We start from the raw sequence: 26,194 nt of genomic DNA, 5'->3' as shown, positions 1-26,194 counted from the left end.
GAAATGGATTCTGTGCAAGGAGCACAGAGAATTTTTACTTTGTGGGTCTGACAGTTTCTCTAACTGTTCAGCTCCAGAAAGAGGTGTTACTTGTGCTAGGATTAGGACAGATTCAGACACCAGTGTGATGTCTAAGCTGATGGTGTCCCATGAAGCTCAGTTTTAAGATGGGCCACCCAACCATAGAGCTGGGAAAGAACTGTTCCTATACAGAACTCTGTGTCCCCGGCCCTGTCCCGTGAAGAGTTATTCCCTACAGCCACTTCCCCAGTGTCGTTCTAAATGCTCATAACCTACTTCCCTTCACAAACTAGCACACAGCCAAATAGATCTTACTGTTAAGAATATTTTTGATATTGAGCCTAAATTGGTTAATTTCATGCCATTAATTGTAGGAATTCCCCCTTCAGTAGAATTGTCCCTCTGATTACACCTTACATTTGACCTTACAAGTATTTGAAACTTCCAGGTATAAGGAAATTGCAGCAGGCTTGTGTGGGTTGCAGGTAGCTGTTACAAACAGCAGCTGAGAGGTATGACGGGGGAATTATCCTTTTCACCTCACTTCTGCATTGTGGACAAAGGGACTGTTCTGTCTTAAACAGTGTGAACTCTTTTCCTCCACCAACCTCTCCTGCTCAGTTCCAAACCCTGGATCTAGGAAATGTGGCCTTTTGAATGAGTCTGTGTGCCAGAGCTGTTCTCCCAACTTCCACCTCCTAACTCTTGGGGGTTGACTAATCTTTAACCAGTGGGTTATTTTTGATCTAAGTTGTCATAGGTCTCACCCCCACTTAGAGCTGTTGGGTTCCAAAATGGGGACCTGCATTGACTCCCCTAAACTAAAATCCTAGTTTAGATCTGGTAAAAGCTGCCACCACCCAATAATGTACGTGTATTGGGACACAGTCCTTCCCCAAAATCCTTGGGGATCCCAAGAGCCCCAAATCCATGGAGTTCTTACACCTAGGAGAAATAAACCATTCTCCCCTGCTTCCTCCCCCCTCCCTTTTCCTAGGAGAGATACCGGGATCCAACTACAGAGGGATGCCTTCCTTTTCCCTCCTCCCCTTTCCCTGAGAATTTACCCAAGGAAAGATCAACCAAGTCCTTAACAGAAAAGATTTTATTAAAAGAACAAAAAGAAAGTACACTATCTCTGTATTACCAGGATGCAAAAATACAGGGTCTAAACTTATCAATCTCTGGAGAGAATCCCCCCTCCTTTCTTTCTCAGTAAAAGCAATAACAGTACAGAAGTAAAGAAATTCTATAGCAAACACACAATTGCAAATGTAGAAATCAAATTATAAGACTAATCCGCCTTTCTAATTAATACTCATTATTGAATAGTAGGAACTACTCCAGGAGAACTTGGAGACATGCCTGGCCTCTCTTAGATCCAAAAAGAGAACGCAGAGCCAACAAGGAACACAGACAAAGGCTTCCCTCCACAGAGATTTGAAATTATCCTGTCCCTTGATTGGTCCTCTGGTCAGGTGTTTCTCAGGTTACTGAGCTTGTTAACCCTTTCCAGGTAAAAGAGACCTTAACCCTGATCTGTTTATTTATGACATAAGTGCAGGGCAAACTTCCGTGCCTGGAATTGAAGGTGCTTTTCCTAAGAAGATGCCAGAGGGTAGGGTCTGATGTGCCTGATTAGCGAGGGCGTGTAGTGAAGCGTGCTGGAGGGAACAATGGAACATTCTCCTTAAAGCGTGGAGCAGAACACATCCTATCATGCAGTGAAGTACCAGACAGTGTCAAGGAACTGGCCAAAGTCCCCATGTCTGTAGATTGCCATTGTTCCCGTCTCTTTCTTACACTGCAGAAGGCTCCATGTATTAAGGCCTTAGCACATGCAGCTCAGTGATGATCGACTGGAGCGTGAAGGTGCAGATTTGTTATGTTTTTATCCAGTCTCTGAACCAATAAGGAGACCAATGATATACTTGTAGGAGGAAGCTATGGGGAACTTCTGCCCTCCTCCAAGGCTATGTGTTTCTTGACTCTGTTCACTCTGGTCCCAGCCAGGGGAAGGCATTTCCTTCCTTGGCTAGATGGTTCTGTGACCCACATTTTGACTTGCTAATTATGAGAGCTATTCTTATTTGCAGCCAAGGGTGCTGGAACTAGGAGTGCTGGGGGTGTGGGAGCACCCCCTGGCTTGAAGTGGTTTCCATCATAAACAGAGTTTACAGTTTGGTTCAATGGCTTTCAGTACCCCCACTATACAAATTGTTTTAACACTACTGTCTGCAGCCATAAAGCCCCCTTTCGCCCCTCCAGCAATTACTCAAATAACACTCTGCCCCTCTCTAGGGCCTGGCATCCACTGACTTCAGTGCATTTAACAAACTGCAATCTTCCAGCCAGGAGCAGCCAAAGCACCCTAAAAGTGGGGGGACCACAGGCGCCCGAACTGTGGCCCCACCCCCATGTCACCCACCCCCCCAGGGATCCCACCCCTGCCCCACTCCTTTCCCCAAGATCCTGCCCCTGCACTGCCTCTCCCCCCGAGGCTCCACCCAGCACTCACTCCTCTCCGCACCATCCTCCTTACGTCCAGTAAAAAGTGGAGGGACCATGACCCCCTGGTCCTCCTTGTTCTGGCACCCCTGCTTCCGGCCACCTGAGGAGCATTAACTCCATTTTAGATGGGGAAATAACCATGTCACTTTCCCTCTGCTGCTGTGTGCATGTGACCTTGGACAAAGATCTGGGGCACCAGATTGCCTGCCTGATTCCCAGCCCTGTTACCTGAACTGTAGAGCATCCAGGTGCAGGAACTAATGGAGCCGGAGCTTCATGCTTTAGAGCAGGGGTAGGCAACCTATGGCATGCGCAGCATGCGAGCTGATTTTCAGTGGCACTCACACTGCCGGGGTCCTGGCCACCAGTCCGGGGGGCTCTGCATTTTAATTTAATTTTAAATGAAGCTTCTTAAACATTTTAAAACCCTTATTTATTTTACATACAACAATAGTTTAGTTATGTATTATAGACTTATAGAAAGAGACCTTCTAAAAACGTTAAAATGTATTACTGGTACGCGAAACCTTAAATTAGAGTGAATAAATGAAGACTCGGCACAGCACTTCTGAAAGGTTGCCAACCCCTGCTTTAGAGAGTTAAATAGTTAGTCTCACAAGCCCCCTCTGGAAGGGACACTGCTGGAACAGAAGCTTTTAAACGATTGTGCCATGAAGTGCAGAATGAGGTTTCAGAACCCCTGAATCCTTACTAAGAGTGGATTTTGTTAGCTGTTCATGTTGTCTTTTCCCATGTTAGTGAGCTGTGTTATTCCCACTCCCCTCCCCCCGCATAGACAAGGTTTTTCTAACCCGTGTCTATGGATTGTAGGTAGTGCACAGAACTGCAGCCTTCTTGTCTTCCTCAGGTGAACAAAGGGAATCATGCACAAAATGTAACTGCTTTAAAAATCCAGGGTGGGATTATGGCAAAACACTGAAGTCTTTGTGTTAAGTAATAGAGAACTGACCTCTGAACACAGCTGGCTTTGTGTGTGCTCTGTAATAGCCGACCACAACTGTCTCTGAAGACTTAATGGAGAAGGGGGCAGGGGTTTCTTTACATACTAACATAAAAGGAATGTGCAGCCACACACTGAGGCAGCCCGTGTGTATAGTTGATGTCTCTAAGACCAAGGAGCAGTGACTGATCTTCCAGAAGGTCCAAGGCTCTACTGGCTGAATGAGAAGCCGTTAACCCACATGAAGTCTCCAGACAGAATAGGAAGGGAAATTGGAGGTCTGTCTTTTATCTTAAATCCTAGGTAGCATGACACCTGAGATTCCAGCATGGCTTCTCCTCTGCCTGCTGCCTTCACACCACAAGATCTTTCACCCTAGGTCCCCTGATTAGCTCAAGCAAACCTGGGGTCACTTGCAAACTATTGCTGGGCACCTGGCTGTGAGGTCCAGACTTTGTGGGTGACTCTTCTCCCCCTAATCCCTGCCCCAGAGTCTCATTTCTGATGAGGTAAGGGGAATAGATAATCAATCTGGGGGATGTCCAAGACTTCAGCTCGATCTGGTGACATGGGTAGGACATTAATAGGTGTCATCTGTATACAAGGCAGATCTGTGTGCCAGGAGACAGTGATGTGGTAATTGCCTGTCAGGCAAGCCTAAAATCCTGCCTACATCCGGGAGGCTAATCTCTCTCCCGCCGAGTCAGTGTCTGCAGTTCCCTGTGATCTGCCACTAACCTCTTCGCCTACTTCACTGAGTAATGTCACATACTTGATATTTTATTTATACTTCTAGCTCATCCTCCTACAGAGTCAGGTATTTGGGACAGTGCATGAGGATAACCTACCTCTGGTGTTTCGGCCTCTTATTTTTGTCCATTTGGAGTCTGCAGTATAGCAGTGTCTAATATATAAGCTGCTGTATTTCATACCAATTGGGTATTTGTCCTTTGACTCCTGGCAAGTTTCCAGTGTGGCTCTCAGCTGGGCAAAGTCTGGGATCCCTGTTATAGTTTTCACTCTTCCTTGGCAAAACCAGCTTGGCCTTCTCCTGGGAAAGGAAAAAAACAGAAAACCCCATAAACGGCACACATACCCTACAGGCAGTTGGTGGGATTAGTGAATTGTTAACTAATCCTGGCTAATGCCCTATAAAGCAGATCTGGTCTCTGCCATGGGTCACTCACTAATCAAGTGTAACAGTGATCCCTTGGTATAAGATTTTCTCTGCCTGAAATAGATTGACAATTTATTGGCTAGATAGATCAATTTTACCCAGAAAAGCAGTAGCCTTCTTATGCAGTAGTTATTCCTGGTAGTTGACAGTACGTGGTGAAAAGATTTGGCTACGCAATAGAAAACTCCCCAACTTCCTGTTACTGTTCTGGTCTAATGATTCTGCAGAGCACTGAAAAAAAAGGGGAACATGAGACTGTCTCTTTGTTTTCTATGCAGAGAAGGAAAGGAATTTTGCACTTCCAACGCTGTTTGCTCCACTCCGAAATCCATACATCAGTGGCTTGATTCATGCCTGATTGTATAAGTTGTAAATACCAGTCTGTTAATTATTGATTACTTGGATAAAAATGACAAGTTTCTGTACAAAGACATGCCCTCTAATGCTGAAACGTTGGACGTGGATAGCCAACTCCAGCTGAGCAGCCCAAAGTGTCTTCCAAACAGTAGCTAATTTTCAGCGCCCTGCTGGCACCTTCACTGAACTCTCCACTACTCAGCTCTGTTGTTTGCCTCTGCCTGTACAGCAATGGCCTTCCTTAGCTGCGCACTTGAGGAACTTGGCAGAAACCCTGTGCAAAACGTACTGAGCATAGCGACTTTCAGTGGCTTATAACTTGGCCACAGTAAAACCAACCTTGACCAAAACATGCATTTCCACAGATGGGGCCTGTAATAGTTAAAGCACTTGCTTAACATTCTTAAAGTTCATCCTTGATCAGCAAAACCCAGAAGAATGTGCTCACATGCTTCCCTAAATAGGGGTCTGTGGCAGGGTGCTCCACTCCCTGCTAGGATGGCGCCTCCTCCTGGTCACTCAGGGGTATAGCGTGCAAGGTCAACACCCTTCCCATGGTTGCACACCATGTCTCCACCTCTCTCACTGGGTCAGAAGCCCCACTCTTGCTCCATGAGTTGCTGCTGCCTCTTTGTGACTTGGCTTACCAGCCAGGTCACACTACATGTTTTCCTCTTCCTTCAGTAATCCTGGGCAGTCTTCCCATTCACTGCCGCAGAGTGCCACTTCCTCAGTGGCTGGCAGGAGAACCCTGATCCACCCTTTACTCCAGGTTCCAGTTCAGGGACCCTCTAGTTCCTTACTCCCTGGCACTGCCCCCATCCCCTTTAGGTTTGCTAGCAGCTAGAGGCTCCAACCACATTGGGGGTCCATTGTACTAACTGCTGTATAGATTTGTAGTAAAGACAGTCTCTATCTATCCTAAACAGCTTACAATCTTAATTTCCTCTCCAGCCATTTCAGCTGCAGAGCATCACAAAAAATTTGTTTGGTGGGAATAGCATATCTGCCTTCATGTTAAACAGCTGAACCTTTCTATACACTAGTCTCCTCCAGACAGGGACAACACCTGGAAATTTCAGTCTGAAAGGTGAAAGTGTTGGGAAGTTATGGGCAAATAAATACAGGGTTAAAATTTAGATGTAATTGTAGTGTTACTGCTCTACTGTTCCAGTGCTGGGTATTAGGTTTCGTCCGTACTTAAAAAGGAGGTTGTCATAGCTACGGTGCTTAGAGGTGTGAAAAATCCTATGCCGACCTAACTTCCGTTGTGCTAGCTACAGTCGCTCGGGGAGGTGGTGTTTCTACAGTGATGGAAAAACCCCTTCCATTGCCACAGGCTGGGTCTACACCAGTGTAGACATGGTTTTAGACTGGATACAATGCAGTACATTCTCCTTTCAGAGTAGGCATGGAACTCTCACCAGTCTTACTGGGACTTAGCCCCACAATCATCTCTTGAGGCAAATACTTGTGCTTGGAATTGTCCAAATTGTCCATCCTAAAGTTGAGTGACTGGTCAGTGGGCCTGGGTGTTTCAGAGATCTCAGGTCCGCTAATCATATTGGGTTTGTGAACAGCTAATGGAAAACACGGTGTGGTTGAAGACATAGTTAACAGATTACTCTTCCCAATTGTTCTTCCAGATGTCGAGATGCTTCAGTCAAAACCCAAAGCCCCAGTCGCTAAAGACCAGCTTTCTCTGAATATAAAAGACTCTATGATCCGCAAATTTTTAGAAGGTGAGAGCTGCAGGGGTGGGGGTGGAGAGTGGAAGTGGTGGGGGTGGGTGGGTTAGGGTTAATTAAAATAAATTCTGTTTGAGATTTTGTCCTGCTCTGTAAGGATAGAAGCAAATCCCCAGTGCTCAAGGTGAACAGCTCCACTGCACTGGGTATTTTCCCCACCTGCTGCAAAGTGTTCAGTACGGCAGGGAAGGTGGTTCAAGTATCTGCATAGTCACACAACCAGCTCGATTTGTGTTTTAACTCAGAGTAAGATCCAGTTCTGGTTCTATCCGCTCCCCCCTTATTAGGTGACATGAATATTCAGACAGGGAGGTTCTCCTGTATACACTCACCTTTCTGTGGCCTTCTGTCTCCATGTTAAGAGGACGTCGCCCCCCCTGAAGGTGCCTGAGTGCAGATCTGCCTGGGGGAGGAGTTTGAGTTCTGACTCAGAGGTGGCTAATTATTATCTTCAACTACCTGGTTGTGTAGATAGGGATGTGGCCTCTGCATTGACTTCAGTGGGAAAGGATGGTGCCCAGAATCTCTCAGACCAGACCTCTGCTAGGTGCTTAATTGAGGTACCTGTCTTGAAGGCTTTTGGCCCAGTTGGTTTCTGCATGTATGATGCTCCAGAAGGGGTTCTACTCTGTGGAAATGGCATAATGGGACTCTAGGTTTCATATCAAACATGCTCAGGTTTTCCTAACTAGCATCGCTGCGAACTCTGCCTGGGCCCTGAGAGACAGTCTGGATTATATCCCTCTCTCACATCACCAGCAACTAAGGGTCTGTCTACGCTGACAATTAGTTTGTGGCAAGCAGGGGTGTGAATGTACTCTGCACTAACCTGCCATAGACCAGCTGTCCACATGGACACATTAACAAACTGTTAATGCACATTTAATCTAGTCCCGTTTCAAAAAAGACTAGATCAAAGTCCATTAACAAATGCGTCAGCAGTGTCCATGGCAGGCTAGTGTGGGGTAGATTCACACCCCAGCTTGCTGAGAACTAGATGTTTTTGTCGACAAGCCCAAGTTTCTGCCATTCAAACTAGGCCTTTAGTGATGCTGTGCAAGCGTACTGTCTGTAGGTGCAACTCATAGAATTTAGTGAACAATCCTGTGGCTGCACAAGAAGGAATGTAATCCAGCTCTCTCTGCTAGGTGTGTTTCTGTTGGGTTAAGAGGTAACAATCAAACATTTCTTGTCACTGAAGTCAGCAGATTTGACTGTACACACCTCCTGGGCCAGACAACCTAATGACAAAGTTGACATCCATAGACCAAGTTTCTTTGGGGAGAGGAGGAGGCAAATATTAACTTTCAGAACTGAGAACAGTTCTTCTCTTGAACCCCATTGTCTCCAGTGTGGGCAGCGGTAAGTGATCAAAGATCATGAGACTGAGGGATTTTTCTTTGCATTCTGCTTTGTGGGCCTTTACTGTATGCTCAGGTCAGGTTTTCACGCTTTTCTCCAGAACTACGAGGGCTAGCAGCTGTCTTTTTATTTAAATGAAAGCAGAGGTTCTTGATTGCCCAACACCACATGCTGTGACACTCATGCTAAAACCATGTTTTGGCAACACTGCTTCTAATACGGCTTATCCTGCTTGTACCAAATACTGAACATCCAAGATCTGCCCTTGGGTAAAACATTTCACATAACTTCGGATGGATCGCTTGATGAAGTTAGTAGGGTGTTTGTTCAAATTCCAGCCTGTACGGGGAGGTTATCTTAAACCTTAATTATGGAAAGCTGGGGCATTTCTCCATACCACAGGAAGCTGGGGATGCGTAGGCATAAAGACCGCTGTGGAAAATAGCGGCCTAGAAAGGAGAAATAAAACTGTGTGAGGTTGGATTCCTCTTATTCTTTGATTGTGCAGGCCAGATAATTAACAGCCATGCAGCTGTGAGGCCCTCTTTGAATTCTAGCCACTAGGTATCTTAATCACTCTCTGCTGCTAGTCTCCGGTTGATGGCAAGGGATCATTTTCAGGAGACTGTGCTGCTGATCAGCTAGGAAGTATTGAGGGAGTTGCTTGGGTGAACCAGGTGCTGTTGCTTTCTGGAGAGCAACAGGTGTCTGAGGCCAGGGCTTATACCGGCATTTTTGTTGGTAGAATTTATATTGTTTGGCAAGCGAAACAAGGTGTGCTAAGCTATACTAGCAAACACAACTTTTTGCTGGTATAAGCTGGGTCTGCACTAGGTGGGTTTTGTCAGGAGAGCTATACCGGAAAACCTTATAAGCATAGACTAGGCATGAGTGTTGCTTTGGGAAAGCCTGTCGCAGGCTGGTACCTGCCTGTGCTGCTCTGAGCCTTCGTGATGGCGCGTGGGCCTAGCGGAGGAACTGGCCATTAGGTGAAGTCAGGAAGATTAAATGAACGTGGGTTGGCCAGGCCACAGTGGGCCTGTGGATGTCATGCCAGTGTGAAAATGTGATTCTTACTGCATGGCTGGAGGGAACAAAATTCAAGTGGAAAACCTGATTTGCTGCCTTCTGGGATGCCCTGGCTAAATGCAAATGCCCCTCTGCTGCTGCCTACCTGGCTTCCTGCTCTGATCCCTGCCCCTCTGCATTCTCCGACTCAAGTCAGCCCTCAGCTCTGTGCCGCCACCCGCTCCGACATGGTCTGAGTCCCCAGCCCTTACTGCCTCTCTGCCTCTTCAGATTCCTGGTGGCTCCTCTTCTGCTTCCCCACGTCCCCAGCTCAGACGCAGAACAAGACTGAACTGCCCCTGCTAACACTAATCCCCCAGCTGCTCTGCACATTCCCCTGCCCTTGCCAGCCATGCAGAGTAGCCCTGGGTCACCTGCCTCACTGCAGGGGGAGGGGTGACCCAGTGACTAGGGCCTGGGCCTCAGGAAACCCAGGTTCAGTTCCATGCTGTGACCTTGTGTGAGTCATTTAAACCTCTCTGAGCCTCAGTTCCCCCTGGGGACAATGGCACTCCCCTACCTCACTGGGGTGCTGAGGATAAATAGGTTAAAGATAGCAAGGTGCTCAGGGTGGGCCACATGTGAGTACCAGAGTGGGTTTCTTCCACTGAGAGGATCCAAGTGGTTAGGGGGGAGGGATAGCTCAGTGGTTTGAGCATTGGCCTGCTAAACCCAGGGTTGTGAGTTCAATCCTTGAGGGGGCCACCTAGGGATCTGGGGCAAAAATTGGTCCTGCTAGTGAAGGCAGGGGGCTGGACTCAATGACCTTTCAAGGTCCCTTCCAGTTCTAGGAAATTGGTATATCTCCAATTATTATTTATTATATTATTTGGTGCAGCTCCCACGCCAAGACGTCAACATTCCAATTAGTGAATACACAGACAGGAACACAGGAATTACTTCCTATCAGAAGAGACCCATAGTCCTCTTGGCCAGTATTCTACCTGGCAGCAGCCAGTGGCTGCAGCAGAGAAAGGAATAATGCTCCTCAGATAACACAACTTTTGGTCAGTTTCAGCAGCTGGTAAATATACTAACCCTGCCAAGATGCTGGCCTTTGAAACCCAGTGCCGTGATAGGTTCACTAGCAGCTGGGATCCAGTAGATGGCAGATGACTAATATAAGCAACAAACACTGTTAACATCCTAAATTTTTTACAGCCCTACAGCTTTTCACCACAGTCCTTCATGATCCAGGAAGAATAGGCACTGTTGAAAATACCCGCACCAAACAAGGTGGTACCTGCTTCAGGCACTTAACCCACTACTAAACATCGGTGACCAGATAAAGAACTGTCCTAGGCACTTAAGAACAACTTTAAAAATAGAGTGTCTATTTCCATTCAATTATGGCCAATGTTATCAGGCACAGTGTGCTGTGTGATTGATGAGAGCTACAGTGCAGATGGCAGCACAGCTTTGGGTGGCTTGGTGTCTCACTGACTTTAGTTGCTTTCTAGGCAGTAGCAAAGAAGTGCCAGATTCAGAGGATGATCCCTACCAGCAGTGCGGTGAGGATGAACTTTACTACACTGTGGAGCAGGATGACTTCCCTCAGGAAATGGTCAACAGACCTCCAGTTCCTGTTCCGAGGCCTGACTCCGGCTCCCTTCATCAAGACAAGGAGCTGTACATTTCCAAAGGTGAGTCCTGTACCAGAACCATCTGTATTTCTGTGCCCAGCAGTACAGAGCAGAGCAGACACTGCATGGAGTACCTGTTGTAGAAGTGGGACAGCGATGGGTCCACCTCCCAGACCTTGATCAGAATCCTCATCTGGCTTCCAAAATCCCCAGAGTTTAGATTATTCACCTTTAGCTTCTTGGTTCATTCCATAAGAGATGGGCCTCCTGTTGGGATCCAGATCTGGATTTCACCCTTCTTCCCTCTCCCTAAACACTGGTGTTTGCATCCTGAGGTCTTGGCTTGAGTGTAAGCAGTTGGACTGCAGGCTTCCAAAGCCAGGATCAGCTATGGTCTGCTCTGGACAGACCCAGTTTTGTTGGGAAGTACCTAAAGTTACAAAGTAGATAATGGTATGGCTGTTGTGCTGATGGGCAAATTCAGGCACAGAAACTATGTAAAGGTGTCACTGAATCCGTAGAGCTGGAAATAGTGCCTGGTAGTCCTATAATAATAATTGGATATATACCAATCTCCTAGAACTGGAAGGGACCTTGAAAGGTCATTGAGTCCAGCCTCCTGCCTTCGCTAGCAGGACCAATTTTTGCCCCAGATCCCTAAGTGGCCCCCTCAAGGATTCAACTCACAACCCTAGGTTTAGCAGGCCAATGCTCAAACCACTGAGCTATCCCTCCCCCCTGACTCCAATCCCTTTCTCTAACTACTAGATAACACTCCCTACCATGAAAATAATTTTATTTCAGTTGCTCTGAAAAGGTAAGACGAAATGTAAAAGGTTTTATCTACATAAGAACCATTGGTCCAACCCAGTACAGCCATTCTTATGTAGACAAAACCATCCATTATGGCTGAAATTTTCAAAGCTACCTAGGGGGCTTAGATGCACAATCTCCATTGAAATTAAAGCGAGTTGTGCAATTATCTTCTAGGCAGCTTTGGAACGCTCCATCATAATGTTTTGTATAAATACACACATTGCAATTCTTTAAAAAACAAATTATAACCAAATTCTGGAGCGTCATCTAAAGGGGCATCCAGTAGCAGGCCTGACACGAAAACATCTCTGGAAAAGTGTATTCAGTCCTGTGTTAGGGATGGATTGCATGGTTGAATTCTGTCCACGGGAAGGGTGTTTCTACCATGCTGTCCCTTGTCTTATTTTCTCCCTTGACTTCAGTGGGTTTGCTCGATTTCCTGTGTATAACCTTACCATTTCTGTCCTGTCTGTGATGTGATGAGGTGTCTAAGGAATACTTGTTTTATAGTATTTGCAGGGAAAGCTCACGAAAGACCTGGGAATCTGTATGTCTCTGCAGGGAAGGTTAAGAAAGGTAAGTCAGGTGTCTGTTTCAGAGAACTCTCCAATAATGTAAGAGGAAAGCTGGCAAGATAATTTAATGTGAATGAAGTGTGTGTATGTGCCAGACAGCTGACCAGCTCCACTAATGCTCGCATGACTCCTCACCCATCGGTCTTTTGGCTCCCTAGGACAGAGTGCCAGGGAGGATCCTAGCTTTGTGACTGCAAGGCTAGCTATTTGCTTTGTTTATGGATTGTCACTGGGAGGTGGTTTATTCACCACTCTATGCTGGTAATAGGAGTGGGGCTGTATTTGTCGCCAATGAGGCATGCCAGTACCGGTATGATTGTTTGTTGGGCCATACATCAGTAGTTCATTTTGTTGCTTTTAGACTAAAGTGCTATAAAACATTCAGGGGAGTGCCTTAAGACAGGGTGTGGTTTCCCGGTAGTTAACAACCAGCTTTATCAGTTGCCACTCACTAGCTGTCAGGAAGTGTCGGACTCAGGGGTCACTATCGCTGTTATAATCAGTGAAAACAGAGAAGTGTAAACAGAAAATAATCCAGCTTTTTCAGTGAAAAGTGAAGTTGGCCTGCCCCAAGTCGGGGAAGGATGCTCCATTTATAGAGCTGGTGTTTTTCTAGCAGCCAAACCCTGTATTCAGGGTTTGTTCCATGAGATTGACAGTGTTCATTACATAATGCTGCTAGTGTTTTACCCAAACCTCAGGGGTCTGATCCTGATAGGTCCTGAGCCACCCACAATTTCCTGGATTTCAAAATTGGGGCCTTAATAATCATACATGGCTCTGTTGTGGTGGCTTTTAATCAAGTGTTGTTAGAATGCTTTACAAAGAAGGTCAGTATACTTATTCCCATTTTATATATGGGGAAACTGAGGCAGAGAGGAAGTGTCTTGTCCAGGTCACCTTAGTAGGCCAGTGGCAGAGCTGAGACTAAAACTCAGGCCTGAGTCTCACTTCAGTGGTGGATCCAGTAAACCACGGTGTTCGAGATCTTCAGGCTAGCAGTGGCAGGTCTGTGCTCTTAGTGGTTGAGAAGCGGCTTATTCTAGTTACCTAGTCACTGGGCTGGGTATCAGGAGATCTGACTCTGCCACTGACTTGCTGGGAGACCTTGGGCAAGTCACTGCCCTGCTTTGTGCCTCAGTTTCCCCTCGTATCCTGTGTGCCATCTATTTAAACTCCAAGCTGTTAAGGACAGGGACAGTCTCTACTATGTGTTTGCAAACAAGGGCTCCTGATTTTGGCCAGGGTCTCTAGATTTTATGGGAATACCACTAAATAGCTGCATGTCACAGAAAGCACTTGGGACAGGAGACCTAGGTTGTTGGAACCAGACACTGGCATTTCCTGATTTGTCTGTTAAGAATCTCTGCTATACCCCTGCAGTACCATAATGGTATGGGGCACCTAAGCTCTGTGTCCCTGAGTATAAAAAAACAACCCCAAGCTCAGTACGTGTTAACTTTCTCTTTTCAGAGCCTGCAGTCAGGCTTGTCAGGGACCAGTCACAATCAAGCATATACGACCCATTCGCTGGGATGAAAACCCCAGGTCAGCGGCAGTTAATTACGCTACAGGAACAAGTCAAGATGGGGATACTCAATGTTGATGAAGCCGTGCTCCATTTTAAGGAGTGGCAACTGAACCAGAAGAAGAGATCGGAATCATTCCGGTTCCAACAGGTACAGGCATCTATCATGGTTAAAAACACCTTCTTAGCTAGTTCGGGGCTGGTGAATTCCATTCTCTGCTTACAGAATAGGTGCAATGCAGCCAGCATTGCTAGTGTCTCTGAAATTGCCCCACCAGCAGGTCTCACCTCTGAGCTGGATTGGCTGTCCCTGTGGGGGTCCCCAGTCCTGCTCAATCACTGGCCTCCCTTCTGAAATGGCCTAATGAAGGACCAGTGACAGCAGGGGTGACTTTTGTAATGTGGATCCCTGCTTACCGGGAACTGGACTGAGCCCCACCCAGCTAAGATCAGACAAGCTACCCCACACCCATCAGAAGGTTATGACTTTGTGCCTAATCCCTGTAGGCTGTCAGTTCCTGTCCACCTCGGATCAGGAACAGTATACCGGCTGCAAGCATTTGTGCTGTGCTGAAACGGGGGGATGATCCTCCCCGGCACTTTGCAAGCCAGAATAAGAGAAGGCTTCCCCCACCTACGGCCTCCAGAGACTTCCTAATGATGACTCTCCGGGTGTTCAGGAGAACCTGCTTTTGGAAAAAGCACCTAACTTGTGACTAGTCCATGAGGGAGTCATAGGGTTACTGTCACTCAGCAGTTTGTAGTGGGGGTCTGGAAATGAGCATCCAAGTCTTAATTTTTCATATTCCCACCTTAAATGTGGCACCAGCTCCTAGCATAGCCTCTCGTTCGCGCTGCAACGGAGCCGGCCCTGGCGTCCGCAAGAGCGCTGTGGGGGGCTGATGGCGCTTAAGACTCCTGTAGGTGCTGGCAGGACAAAAGCAAGCCACTTCCTCCACCTCATTCTCGCTCAGAGGCGGTCTTCTTTATCCAGAGGGACTCTTGAGAACCCCTCACTTCTCCTTAGATTAAAGGCCTGCTGGGGGCAGGTTCTGTGCCAGCTGCCATCGTTCCAGCAGATGTTTGGAGACAAGAACAGCTCCTAAGGGTCAAGTCTTCCTCCTTCCACCCTGTTATCCTCTCTCCCTGGGGTGGAGCACAGTTGCTGCTCTGATTTTAAACTCGACTCAGTTGCCTAGCGGTGCAACTGCTGTGTCTCCACTTGTATAGGGTTGCCTCCTTTTTAAGGCTGTGTGATCTGAGACTGTCCTCTCTCCACAGTGCAACACTCACATCCCCATAAGACAGCAATGTCACCAGGCACTGTCATGCTGTGGGGCTGTCTCATCAGCCTCACCTGTGTTTCTGGACTGCAGTTCCCCCCTAGTTTCAGCAGGGAGGTTTTGAATTCCACCAGGACAGAGCCTCAGAAATTGGGATGTGTGGCGGCCCATTCCCCTCCTGCACTCACCGTCTCCTGCTTGCCCCATTGAAATGGCTGGTGGTGATGTCAGGTGGGCAGTGAGCAGCAGCACAAATCCTCTTTCTGTGCTAGTGTCCATAATAGGGGGAATAGAAACATAGGAAACCAGGGTATATAAGATCAGCAGAATCCTCTCCAGACAGAATGTTCTCCAGATCTTTTCCACAAGATATTGGTGGGTCTCTGAGCCTGATTCAGAACATATGCCATGAGCATCTTCAAATCACTTGGTTCCTGAAGAGTCATACGCACACCATGTAGACTTCTCCCGGGAATAGATTAAAACCTGGTCGCACAGATTGAACTCCAGACAGATTTTGTTGCTGGTGATGCAGCTTGGAGACAGATTTAGCCTGAGTACATTCTTGGTGCTATCATAAAACTGCATGTGTTCATTTATCCCAAGCACTGAAAAGAATGTATTGTGACGTTCTAGGAAAATCTGAAACGGCTACGAGACAGCATCACCCGGAGGCAAATTGAGAAGCAAAAAACAGGAAAACGTTCAGGTAACAAATTTACTCAAACTCTCTTTCCAGTAATGAAGCTTCTAATGGGGTCACTTGCAGAGTGTCTGCCAATCCCACACTCATCTGCGTGGCCTTTGTAGGCTGGAACTTGTCTGCATGTATTCTATTAACTCTGTGTAATATATTAATATACCCATCTGTGTGTAATATATACACATAAAACACACACCTGTATGATATATCAGCAGTTAAAACATGGGCAAGCTACTTAACTGCCTGTGCCTCAGTTTCCCTGTCTGTAAATGAGGATGCTACCCATCTCCAGGGGTGAACCTTAGGCCATGAATGGAAGCCCCTGGAGATCCAGGAATCAAAGACTGTGCTGAAGGGCCAAGCGCCTGGTCCTGTAAACTGTTCCCTGATGCAAGAGATCATGGGGGCAGGAGAGATCATACTAAGGACAGGTAGAACCAGCTGCCCTGGAAGCTACCAGCCTTCTAAAGATTGAGCGTTCAGAGCCAATTCCTTCCCCTTCATGTAGGCCCCTTACTCCTGTGGATGAGGAGCTCTGTGCTGGTCTGCCCAAGATTCTGGACAGTCAGGCTGGTGTGGAAGGATCTGCAGGGTCCCTGAAAGAGCTCTGCCTGGCTGCTGACACTGCCTGCCCCATAGACCTTCTGGAGAAATGCTGCCCCTACAAGAGGCTGCTAGAGTCACACACCTGGAGCTGCCAGGGGAGTGTGAGGAAGAGCAGGGAAAGTGCCCCTGGGCTGAAGATTCTGTTCCAGAGCTGGTAGCCCTCTTTTGCCCCTTCCAAGATGTCTGCAGCTGACTCGGATGGCTGCAGAGACCCACCTCAGCTCAGTGGGGCTGGGGAAGGCTTTGCGCTCTTGGGGCCTCACCCATGTCTTACTAAGAAGTGGGACTGCTGCTGGTGAGGTGTACAAGGGGGATCTCCTCTCCCACAGCCTCAGTTAGATGGTGCCTAAACCCCCTGGCCTCCAGGCTAGTGCAGTGCATTGACCACCTCCTCCTTAGACTCAGGCTGTCCTAGTGCTCAGCTACCCCTCAGCCTGCCGGCTTCCTTGTTCTAAGGTTGGGCCACATAGCTGCTGGGCAGCATGGTTCCCCCTTGGCTTGAGTGAGGGAAAGGTTTGGGTCAGCGCCTGGGCTGCCCTGTGTGATCTTACTGGATCTGGACTCCTGGATCTTCTGTCTGTTCCATTTTGGAGACCAGGAAGGCCAACTATGGTAAAAAGTTGATTCTGACAGGTTGTCTGACAGACAGGAGTGGAGCTGAATTGGTAGACGCATGTACACGGCCCATAGCCTCGATCCTACCCACCCCTCACCATTCCTGTTGTGCTTCTTGTGGTCTAAGAGCTTTACAAGTGCTGACTCCTTCATCTCCTCAGCTCTTCCTGCCTGCAGCAATGACATCCCGTCCCTGAGCAGAGCAATTTGCTGACTCGCCCAGGGGCACCCAGCAAATTAGTGGCAGTCCGGAATAGGGCATGAGAACCTTAACATCAACCCTTCAGCTGCTCTACCTACTGCTACAGCTGGGCAAGAGAGCTGGAGGAGCCAAGTGTTAACTGAGTCATTCTAATGGGTGCATTTATTTTGTGCATAGAGAATAGTAACGCTAAATGTTGCTCCAGCCCAGAGGTGGTTGTGTCTGCTAATCATCCATGGGGATGCTCCTGTGGATAAGTGTCCTCTCTTTGCACTAAACCAGATTAATATGACTAAGTCCTGTGGCCTTCCCCTTGCAAGCAGTAGCAGTGTGGTCGATCTGCCCAGTCCATCTGAATGTTGATGGATATTGAGCAATGGAAGCAAAGCCCCTGTGGGAATCAGTGCTTGAGTAATTCATGTTTAATCCTCTGTTTGGATGTATAAGTAGCCTGTAGTACCTGAGATAGGCTGCCACTGACTTGTTCATGGCTATTTTCTCTTCTAGACTTGGAAATCACAGTGCCTATACGACCATCTCACAATGCTCCTGGGAAACTGGAATGTGGCATTTATGAATTTGGCCCCAGGAAAAATGTTTTCCCACCAAGAAAGGAGATAAAGCGAGGAGAGTGGAAAACAGAAAGCACCTCTAGCACTGCAAGTAAGCAAGCCATGCATCTCCGGCATCCCTTACAGGAAAGCTGGCCTGAAATCATCTCCTCTGCCTGCCTTTGGAATCAGCAGGAGCAAAGTTAGCCCTCAGAACTCTCCAAGGCAAACACTGCAGCATTAGCCCTGGAATGTGTCAGGCTGATCCTGCTCCCATTGAAGTCAAAAACACACCTCCCAGTGACTTCAGTAGCAGCTGCTTTAAATAGAAAGGAAATTGGCCCCTGGCTACAATCCCTAATTTCCCAGTATGCAGTGCACGCACCAACTTGATTTGAAGAGCCTAGGAACATTGCATGCAGGGAACCTAACACTCAGTAGTCTCTATGGGCCATTCCCTCTGCTATTATAGATAAGGGCTCACGCTTTCAGAAGTTATAGCCAATGGGACTTGGGCTCCTCAGTGACTCAGACACGCTTGAATATGTTATTGAAGTTTGCTTGTAATCTGCTCCATTTCATGCAAATGATGCATGTAGCTCCTGATTTTCACCGTAGGCTGAGTAACTCTGATAGAAATCAGCAGGGGTTATTTGCTACCTGTGAAGGCAGAACTGGGCCCCAGTAGGTTGCCACTGTCACCTTGACTGGGTATGTTTGGCACATCTCTGGGGTGGAGGCCAACTGTGGTGGGCTCGCCAATGACTCTTGTATAGATCATTATATGAGATGGGAGTTAGGCAGGGTACCAATTTTATAGGGATTCCTTCAATAGCTATCCCTTACCCCAGCACAATCTGGCTGTGGTCCTGGTTCCTCGAAGAGTGGGCTGGCTGTCCCAGAACTGTGTTGGGAGGGAGAGTGGGGATCTCTGAAGGTGCCATCCATTCATACCAGCTGGGCCTGGGCAGCTCCCCAAAAGCTGGGAGTTCCTCCTGTGGCAAAAGGACTAGCCTTGGCTCCAGTGCCATTATGTTTAAATATGGGGGCTCTGGGGACCTCTAAACACCCCATTTGGTTTAAAAAAGATTCTTGAGCTTTCTAATCTTGTAGCATATTATGCCAATACTGCACAGACCTCTAGATACTGCTGTATCAGTGTAACTAATGGAACTGCCATGGGAGTGTCAATTTAAATACGCATGAAAATAAGGTGTGTATCCAATGTAAAAATAAGCCAGTGTCAGAGTCACAAACTTTCAATGAAATAGGGTGTTGGAAACCCCAGTTCACGTGCAGGGCTTTGCATGAGAAACTTGCTAAAAACAAAGTGAAGTAAATGAGCCCGGTTTTGCTGCCCAAGCTGAGTGAAATGCAAATGATTGCGAGTGAAGGAAGCATTAAAAAGTAAGTGAGTTTATTAAAATGAGTGTTAAGTAATAGGCATTAAGAGGTAAATAGGAGTTCAGAATGACTTCTGTGTTGCTAATATCTTTAGAAATTGACAAGATTTAATGACGTTCTCGTCTCTTGTCTTCTAACTAGGTAGTGCCAGTAACCGATCGAGTACTCGAAGTACATTGAGTGTTAGTAGTGGGATGGAAGGTGACAGCGAGGTAAGCCTTCATCTTTATCCTATGCTGGCTGTTGACAAACCTGGGCCTGGTTTTTGCATTAGTTTTTAAATGGCTTCTTAAATATTTCCCTTGAAAATGCATAAATGGCAAAAAAGCCAAATGCTTTAAATCAAAGAAAACCCATTTCTACTGTGAAACTTACGAGAAACAAATGACTTTAAAATGTGGTTGCTAAAGAGCCTCCTCATAGCTTTATGTATGTAACCCTGTAGCCCAATTCCTCCCCTTCTGTCTCGCCCTCGTGTCTATAGTCTGTATGCAATCTCTCTGAGGCAGGAGCCTTTCCTACTGTTCTGTTCCACAAGGCCCCTGGCACACTTCCTGGGCAGGATATTATTCATAGTTCATCTAACTGTATTCTTGGTTATACTGTAAGTGGATCAATCTTCATACACTGACTTGTCCAGTCAAGAGGTTATGCTCCCATAATGACACTAAAGGAAATATGCTTATTTGAGGGAGAGCCGTACGAGAATCTGAGATACTAGTGTATTATGGATGTTTTGGCAAACCTTCATTCCTGCTTCTGTCTTTCCTTTTCGTAGGATAATGAAATCCTGGAAGCTACCAGAAGCCGCAGCCCAATACCCCAGCAAGTGGAGAGGTTTCCCCTCATGCTACCTGAAAGGCCTCCGAGAATACCTCCCCGAGGTGCAAGCAGGTAAAGCATGTAACTTGACCTTGAACACAAGTGTCTGAGGGGTTGGTGTTTGTAGCACAATGCAAACAGCTAGAAGGCTGCAGATGTAATGCATCCCTTTCACCAGAATGACAAAGCTGTTAACAAAATAAACAAATCTTGTGTAAATTCTGGAATCCATTTTACACTCACATAGTACTTAGTGGAATTAATTTCCTGGTTAGTAACCTGACTGGCAATCCTGTTAGAACAGCTTACATGCTAAAAGGTACTGTGTTACTGGAACATGGTGTTTGCCATGCTGAATTAGATTGATCCATCTAATCCAGTATGCCTTTGGCAGAGGTTCAATACATGATCCTTTGGAGAAGAACCCCTCACAATACACCCACAGGCAATGCTGTATATGTGTGGAGGGGGACTCCCTCCACTGAACAATCTGTTTTTACACTTGGAAGTAGATTTGTTTACCTTTAGGACTTTTCTCAGCCCTAAAACTGCACTAGCTTAACTAAAGGTGTGTTTTAACATTGCTGCAAACTCAGTTAAAACAAAATCCCTTTAATTAAACCAGTGCCACTCTGTGTAATCCAGGCTTTAGAATCCTAGCTTGTATAATTACAAATGTTAATAAACTTATCCAGCTGTTACAATAAGTCCAGATACAGTTGCCAGCCATGTCCAGAAGCAGTGAATTCCATGTTTCCTTGGCTCTTGCAACTGTATAACTAACCCCCCTAAAGTAGGTGTGAATCAGCTTTTGAAGCTTGCAGCTACCAGCTATATCCCTCCCCTTGCTCTCATTCTGAGAGCCTCAGAAGAAAGATTCTGCAAGTTCAGAGCGTTAGTATAACAGAATTCTACAGACATTAAATCTTCCAACAGCCCTGTGAGGCAGGCAGCTACTATACTGGTGTAGCCATTTATAGATGAAGGAACCAAGACAGAGAGGTTAAAGTGATTTGTCCAGCATTACACAGGACTCTTGGGTTCTATTCCCATCTCCGTTGATGAATTACTGATTGCCAGTTCCTGCTCACCTTCTTAGGTAAACTTAAATGCATAAGACTCTGCCCTTCTTATGCAAACTTAAATATCAAGTACATTTCATTCTTACACTAAATAGAATGTTGTTCCAAACCCCTGTTCTTGGGTTTCTAATATGCTTCTGTGTCTTGTTGCAGGCCTGTAAGCAGCGAAAACTTTTTTCCTCCACCTGTGCCCCCACGAGGTCGCTGAATCCTGAGATCATTGGAATATGAGATATTCTAGTGTGTTATGTGTACAGATATATATAGAAAAAAAATATATATACAGACATTTTAAAGGATCTTTTTTACTATTTATAGATGGAAGCCAGATGATTTCCCCCTCCCTGCCCCCCAGCTCTGGTGCATTTTGTATTAACATTTCACTGAGAAATCGCCCAGCCTTTTGTGACATTTTTTTTTCTTGGAGTGTCTTGGGACTTCTAGATTTTAAGGAAAAACTATCCAAGGTGGCAAAGAGAATTTGGACGAGTCTTCTGACAGTTTTACACCTCATATGGGGTTACACCTCTCATCAAGAACATGCTGTCCTCATTGGAACCCTACACCCCGAGAGTTGTAAAAACAACTAAAGAGAGTCACTGGAAAATGTTAAAAAAAAAAAAATGTAAAAGCTCCTTTCAGAGACTGTCTTCAAAGAATGCTTATCATGAGCTTCATCGAAAGAGTGGATCTCAGTAGTTTGGTAGTGTAACATTTGAACACTGGCTCATTCCCACCAAATCTCCTGTAACGGATCTTCCTTTAATAGTTATTGGACATGATGGTTTTGCAAAAAGGGCTATGTGAAGACTTCCTTATTCAAGCAAAAGTCATTTTTATACAGCCCTTTTCTCCGCCCACCCCATTGTCTTTGGATGGGGAAAGACACTAGTGAGGTGCTATATACACTGCATTGGATGCAAGACTCCCTAACAGCTGGTGAGGGAATTGCTCTGTCACATGAAACAGCTCTATATACATGCCTTCTAGGGGCTTTGTTACTTTAAATCCAAATCGCTGACCTCTTGCATTAGGGGAAGAAATTTTTAGCAGTCCTTTGACCTTCCCCCTTCCCTGTACGCGTTTGAGTATCATATCCGTGTTAAGGCTGTTTATGCCCTGTAATAGCGTGTGTTGATAAGGTGTATGTATTTTGTGGCTCAAATATGGATTTAATTGTTGCTTACTTCACTGGGCACAGACATCCCATTCAGTGGTTGGGTTTTGCTTGCTCAACCTGTTTAGCATCCTGTTTAGCAAAGCTGCACCTACAGCAGCCATGTCCAACCAAATCCACCTGAGAGGTGAGTGTTTTCAAAAAGGTCAAAGGGCTTCTTAGTTTTGCTCCCCCTTGTGCCACTCAGATGGCACAAGGAGCAAAAACCACTGCTAAGTCCTCATCACAGAGAGTTGGGGTAGCTGGCTTTCAGGCCTGGGGTGAGGAAAACACAGGGAGCTCCAGCAATCCCTGGCTGACATGGCTCACAGGGAACCTTTGATGGCTGGCACAAGTTAGAGGCTACTCTGCCCCTGCCCAGGGTAGAGAATTGGGTAGCAATAACTTGTTGGTTCTCAGCTTCTCTCCCTGTGGTAGCTGTGTGGGGGAGAGGAGCCATCCCTTTCTAGCTGAACCCAGCCCTCTAGTCTCAGAGAGAGCTCAGGTAAGCAGGTGACAGAGCAACCAGAGTTGCAGTTCCCCATCTCCTGCAATACAGAAAGTGGCCAATGGAGGGAGTTGCTGAAGAAGGAATCCACTGGGTGTCTCCTACTGTTGCTTTGTAGAGATGTGGGTCATTCAAACAGTTCAGGGTGGCACTTGTGAAATGCATCTTCAGTTCACAATCAAGTGCAAACTCTCTTTTCAGTGCAGCTCTACGTAGCTCAGAAGCTCATCCCTTCTACCAACAGAAGCTGCTCCAATAAACAATATTACCTCACCCTCCTCGTCTCATATACTGCAAGCAAGCGCCATGGGTGCTCCTTTAAAAGTACATGAGTGTTCTCCTCCACTAACCAGGTGTTACTCGGAACACTACAGGCTCTGAATGCTGGCTTGCCATAGCTTGCTGGTGACTTGCTTTAGGCGGGGGGAAGTGTTGAGATGCAGAGAGCAGGAGTTGGGTTTGTGTCCCTTTCCCTAGTGGGCGCAGTCCCCAGCACTTTTCCATTTAACTGAAAAAAAGTTTCTTTACCTAATCGAGGAGAAAATGAAACTGCAAATGGAAGGAATGAGTTAAAGGAAATAAAACTGAAGAGGAGAGTTAATTCAGGGGCCAGATCCTGCTCAGTGCTCACTTCTGTTTTACGTTGCACACTTCTTGGTGGGTTCTGCCCTTTGGTTTATCCCTGTGCAACCAGCAGCTCCTTTGCCTCTGTAGCTCTCTCGTGCTCTGCCCCTAAGGTCAGTTCTGTGCTGCAGCACTGCAGGAATTAACTGCTTTCCTATCTCCCAGGGTATATGAACTGAGGAATGTGGGGCAGAAGGAAAAGAGCAAAGCATGAAGATGCCCCTCTCCCAATTTCAGAACATTTCCTTTCCAGATAAACCTGTAGCCATTGTATGTTAAACTTGCAGTCGTTCTCAAAATGTGGGTTGGGACCCCAAAATGGGTTGCAACCCCGTTTTAATGGGGTCGCCAGGGTTGGCTTAGACTTGCTGAGGTCTGGGGCTGAAGCTGAAGCCCTAGCCCCACCACCTGGCCCCGAAACCCGAGGGCTTCAGCCCTGGGTGGTGGGGCTCAGGTTACAGGCCCCCTGCCTGCTGCTGAAGCCCTTGGGTGGCTTGGGCAGGGTCAGGCTTCGGTTCCCCCGCCCTCTGGGGTCATATAGTAATTTTTGTTGTCAGAAGGGGGTCGGGGTGCAATGAAGTTTGAGAACCCCTGTGTTAAAGCAGGCATGCAGGCTGTGGGTGAGGGGGAGAGACTGCACTCTGTCCATTCAACCCTGGCTAACTCTGACTCTGTACCACTAGAGGACACTGTCACACACATTTCCTCTAATGTGAGTTTGGTCAGAGGCACATGTTCTGATGGCGTCTCCGCGGTGGAATTTTACTGGAATGATTAAGACCTTATGGTTGAGCTCAGCAGTGAGCTGCGCCTCACTTGTTTCAGCTGCTTAACTGGCATCTAAAAACAACCCTCACATCTCTGCCCAGCCAGCCTCCCTCTTTTGCCGCTCAGAACTTTCCTCATACCAAAGTGTCCATTTAAACAAGTGTCTGTTGCGTTCTTCTGTACTTTCCAAAGCCTATTGTGCAACTGTGCTGCTCTGAGAGAGACCACAGCTGGGACAGTGGCATCAAGGTTCATTACAAACATGGTCTGTTCAGGCCCCACTTACACTCTGAGGAAACATGTCAACCTACAGTCTAGTGCAGGTGTGCCGCTATGTAGCTAGAGCCAAATGCAGCCCCTGTTGATATTCTCCCTGTAACTCTGCCCTTGGGAGGACAAAGCGGATCAGCTGCAGGTCTGTATGCCTGACAATCTAGAACAAGGAACTGTTTTTAGTCTACCAAGAAAAGCAGAGCAGAAAATCTCATGGCTTCGTATGCCTGTTTCATGTAAACATGGGAATTGGGCATGGCTTTCAAACCCCAGGCAAGCTGGGGTGTCATAAAACCTGAGCACACCCTATTGGATGCCAGAGATTTGGCCCTCAGTTCGCCCTGACTAGTCTGCAGCTGGTCATTAAAAACTATTTAGGGCTCAGTGCTTTAACAGTCTCCTTTCATCTTTAGGCTCTTGTGTTGGATGAGCATATAATGCATATTGTCTCTGCGTATGCAACAAAGTGTGCTGAAATAGTAGGAAAAGAGAGGAAGAAGAAATGCTTTGTAATTAAGTTTGTAATTGAAGCATTAAAAAAAGGCGCCTGTTTTAAGATGGAAGCCCAGGGAGACCACTAATGGTCTTTCACCTCCAAAACACTGATTCAAGTGAGGCTGGGTCAGCAGTGACCATGTGATGGCTGGTCAGTGAAATGCATTTGCTCTCAGTCCAGTGTGCATACAAAACCCACCAGAGCAGATGAGACTACCTTGCCCTGTTATTCAGTTCTAAGTCTGTCTGCCAACAAACTGTGGAGACTGAACTCTCCGCTCATTCCCAAGAGGCAGGCAGTCCAAATCTGGACTGGGATGCACTGACTGAGTGATGTGGGGGATCTTGAGTTGCTTCAGCCCAAGCTGTATCCTTCTCCAACCCCCTCTTTCGAAAAAGTAAACATAAAGCTGTTTGGACAGAAATGTTTGTCAAAAACCACTCAACGGGCCCAATCCTGATTCTACTGATGTCAGTGGAAGATTTAGCCAAGGACTTCAGTGGATGCAGGCTCATCCCCCTATGAGCTCTGCCCAGCTGATGAAAGTTTGAAGCAAAATATAGTTTGCTACAATTCTGAAGAGAACATAAAATCAATGCCTAAGGCTGCAATGAGAAAAGATCAGACTGTGGCATTTGCCAGTCGCACAAAATGGGGGAAGTGACTGTAATCAGCTCTAATCAATCCACACAACATAAAGTATGAAGGACTTTTCATGTTCAGTTGACATTTTCTAAGATCAGAATGTGTGTATTTATTTATTTTTTTGGCATTGTGCAATACTTGGTGACAAGTGGATGATGTATGCTGTTTGCCTTTTGGGAAAGGTATGTTATCGCTAGCTTATGAAAATTGCTTTTATATGCCTTCTGTTTATTATTTGATCAACCGATGCTTAATGCTGTGTTTTTTACTTCTAACTGTAACTTGTTTGGGATATTTTTAAAAATATGTCTAAATTTTGCAGAATAAACTTCCAATTACTGACAATATAAACTTCCCAGTCTCTTCAGTTTGGGTACAACCTTAACTCAGTCTTCATAACTGCATGCATACCACACAGGCATAATTTTGGTACTCAAATTGTGCATGTACACCAGGATGTTTGCATACTGCACATGTAGATTGGGATGTTTGTGCACCTACTACATGTTTGCACAACATACTCTTGATAATTCGGTCAAATTTTTTTACATTCTTCTGCAGCAGAAAATTAGCTCAATGGCAAATTTTACTCAAATCACTTAAATGTACAAAAATCATTTTACTGATTGATTAAAATGGAGGTTATTTTTTAAAAAATGTGCTTCAGTCAAGTCACATTTTAGTGCCATATTTTGTGTGCAACAAACATACTTTTTCTGCAAAAAGAACAGGAGTACTTATGGCACCTT

General features: G+C 46.4%; 1 protein-coding gene across 6 annotated transcripts in view; it reads left to right on the top strand.

Annotated features, from left to right (window-relative positions):
• The window catches only part of PIK3AP1 (phosphoinositide-3-kinase adaptor protein 1), a 77,243-nt gene extending 53,128 nt beyond the window's left edge, over nucleotides 1–24,115 (top strand). For 4 of the 6 annotated variants that reach the window (XM_039546203.1, XM_039546205.1, XM_039546207.1 and 1 more), the window contains exons 9-17: nucleotides 6,674–6,769; nucleotides 10,666–10,848; nucleotides 12,115–12,180; nucleotides 13,653–13,858; nucleotides 15,627–15,699; nucleotides 17,624–17,779; nucleotides 19,213–19,283; nucleotides 19,850–19,965; nucleotides 21,294–24,115. In XM_039546203.1, the coding sequence (XP_039402137.1) occupies nucleotides 6,674–6,769; nucleotides 10,666–10,848; nucleotides 12,115–12,180; nucleotides 13,653–13,858; nucleotides 15,627–15,699; nucleotides 17,624–17,779; nucleotides 19,213–19,283; nucleotides 19,850–19,965; nucleotides 21,294–21,351 (1,025 nt within the window). In that variant the 3' untranslated portion in view covers nucleotides 21,352–24,115. Of the gene's footprint in view, nucleotides 1–6,673; nucleotides 6,770–10,665; nucleotides 10,849–12,114; nucleotides 12,181–13,652; nucleotides 13,859–15,626; nucleotides 15,700–17,623; nucleotides 17,780–19,212; nucleotides 19,284–19,849; nucleotides 19,966–21,128 lie in introns of all 6 variants that reach the window. The other 2 variants (XM_039546204.1, XM_039546208.1) reach the window with 1 other exon arrangement.
• The last annotated feature ends 2,079 nt before the right edge of the window (nucleotides 24,116–26,194 follow it).

Source organism: Mauremys reevesii, linkage group 7 (genome assembly GCF_016161935.1).
Source record: "Mauremys reevesii isolate NIE-2019 linkage group 7, ASM1616193v1, whole genome shotgun sequence".
Lineage (NCBI taxonomy): Eukaryota > Metazoa > Chordata > Testudines > Geoemydidae > Mauremys > Mauremys reevesii.
This window is presented reverse-complemented; position numbering and strand designations above follow the sequence as displayed.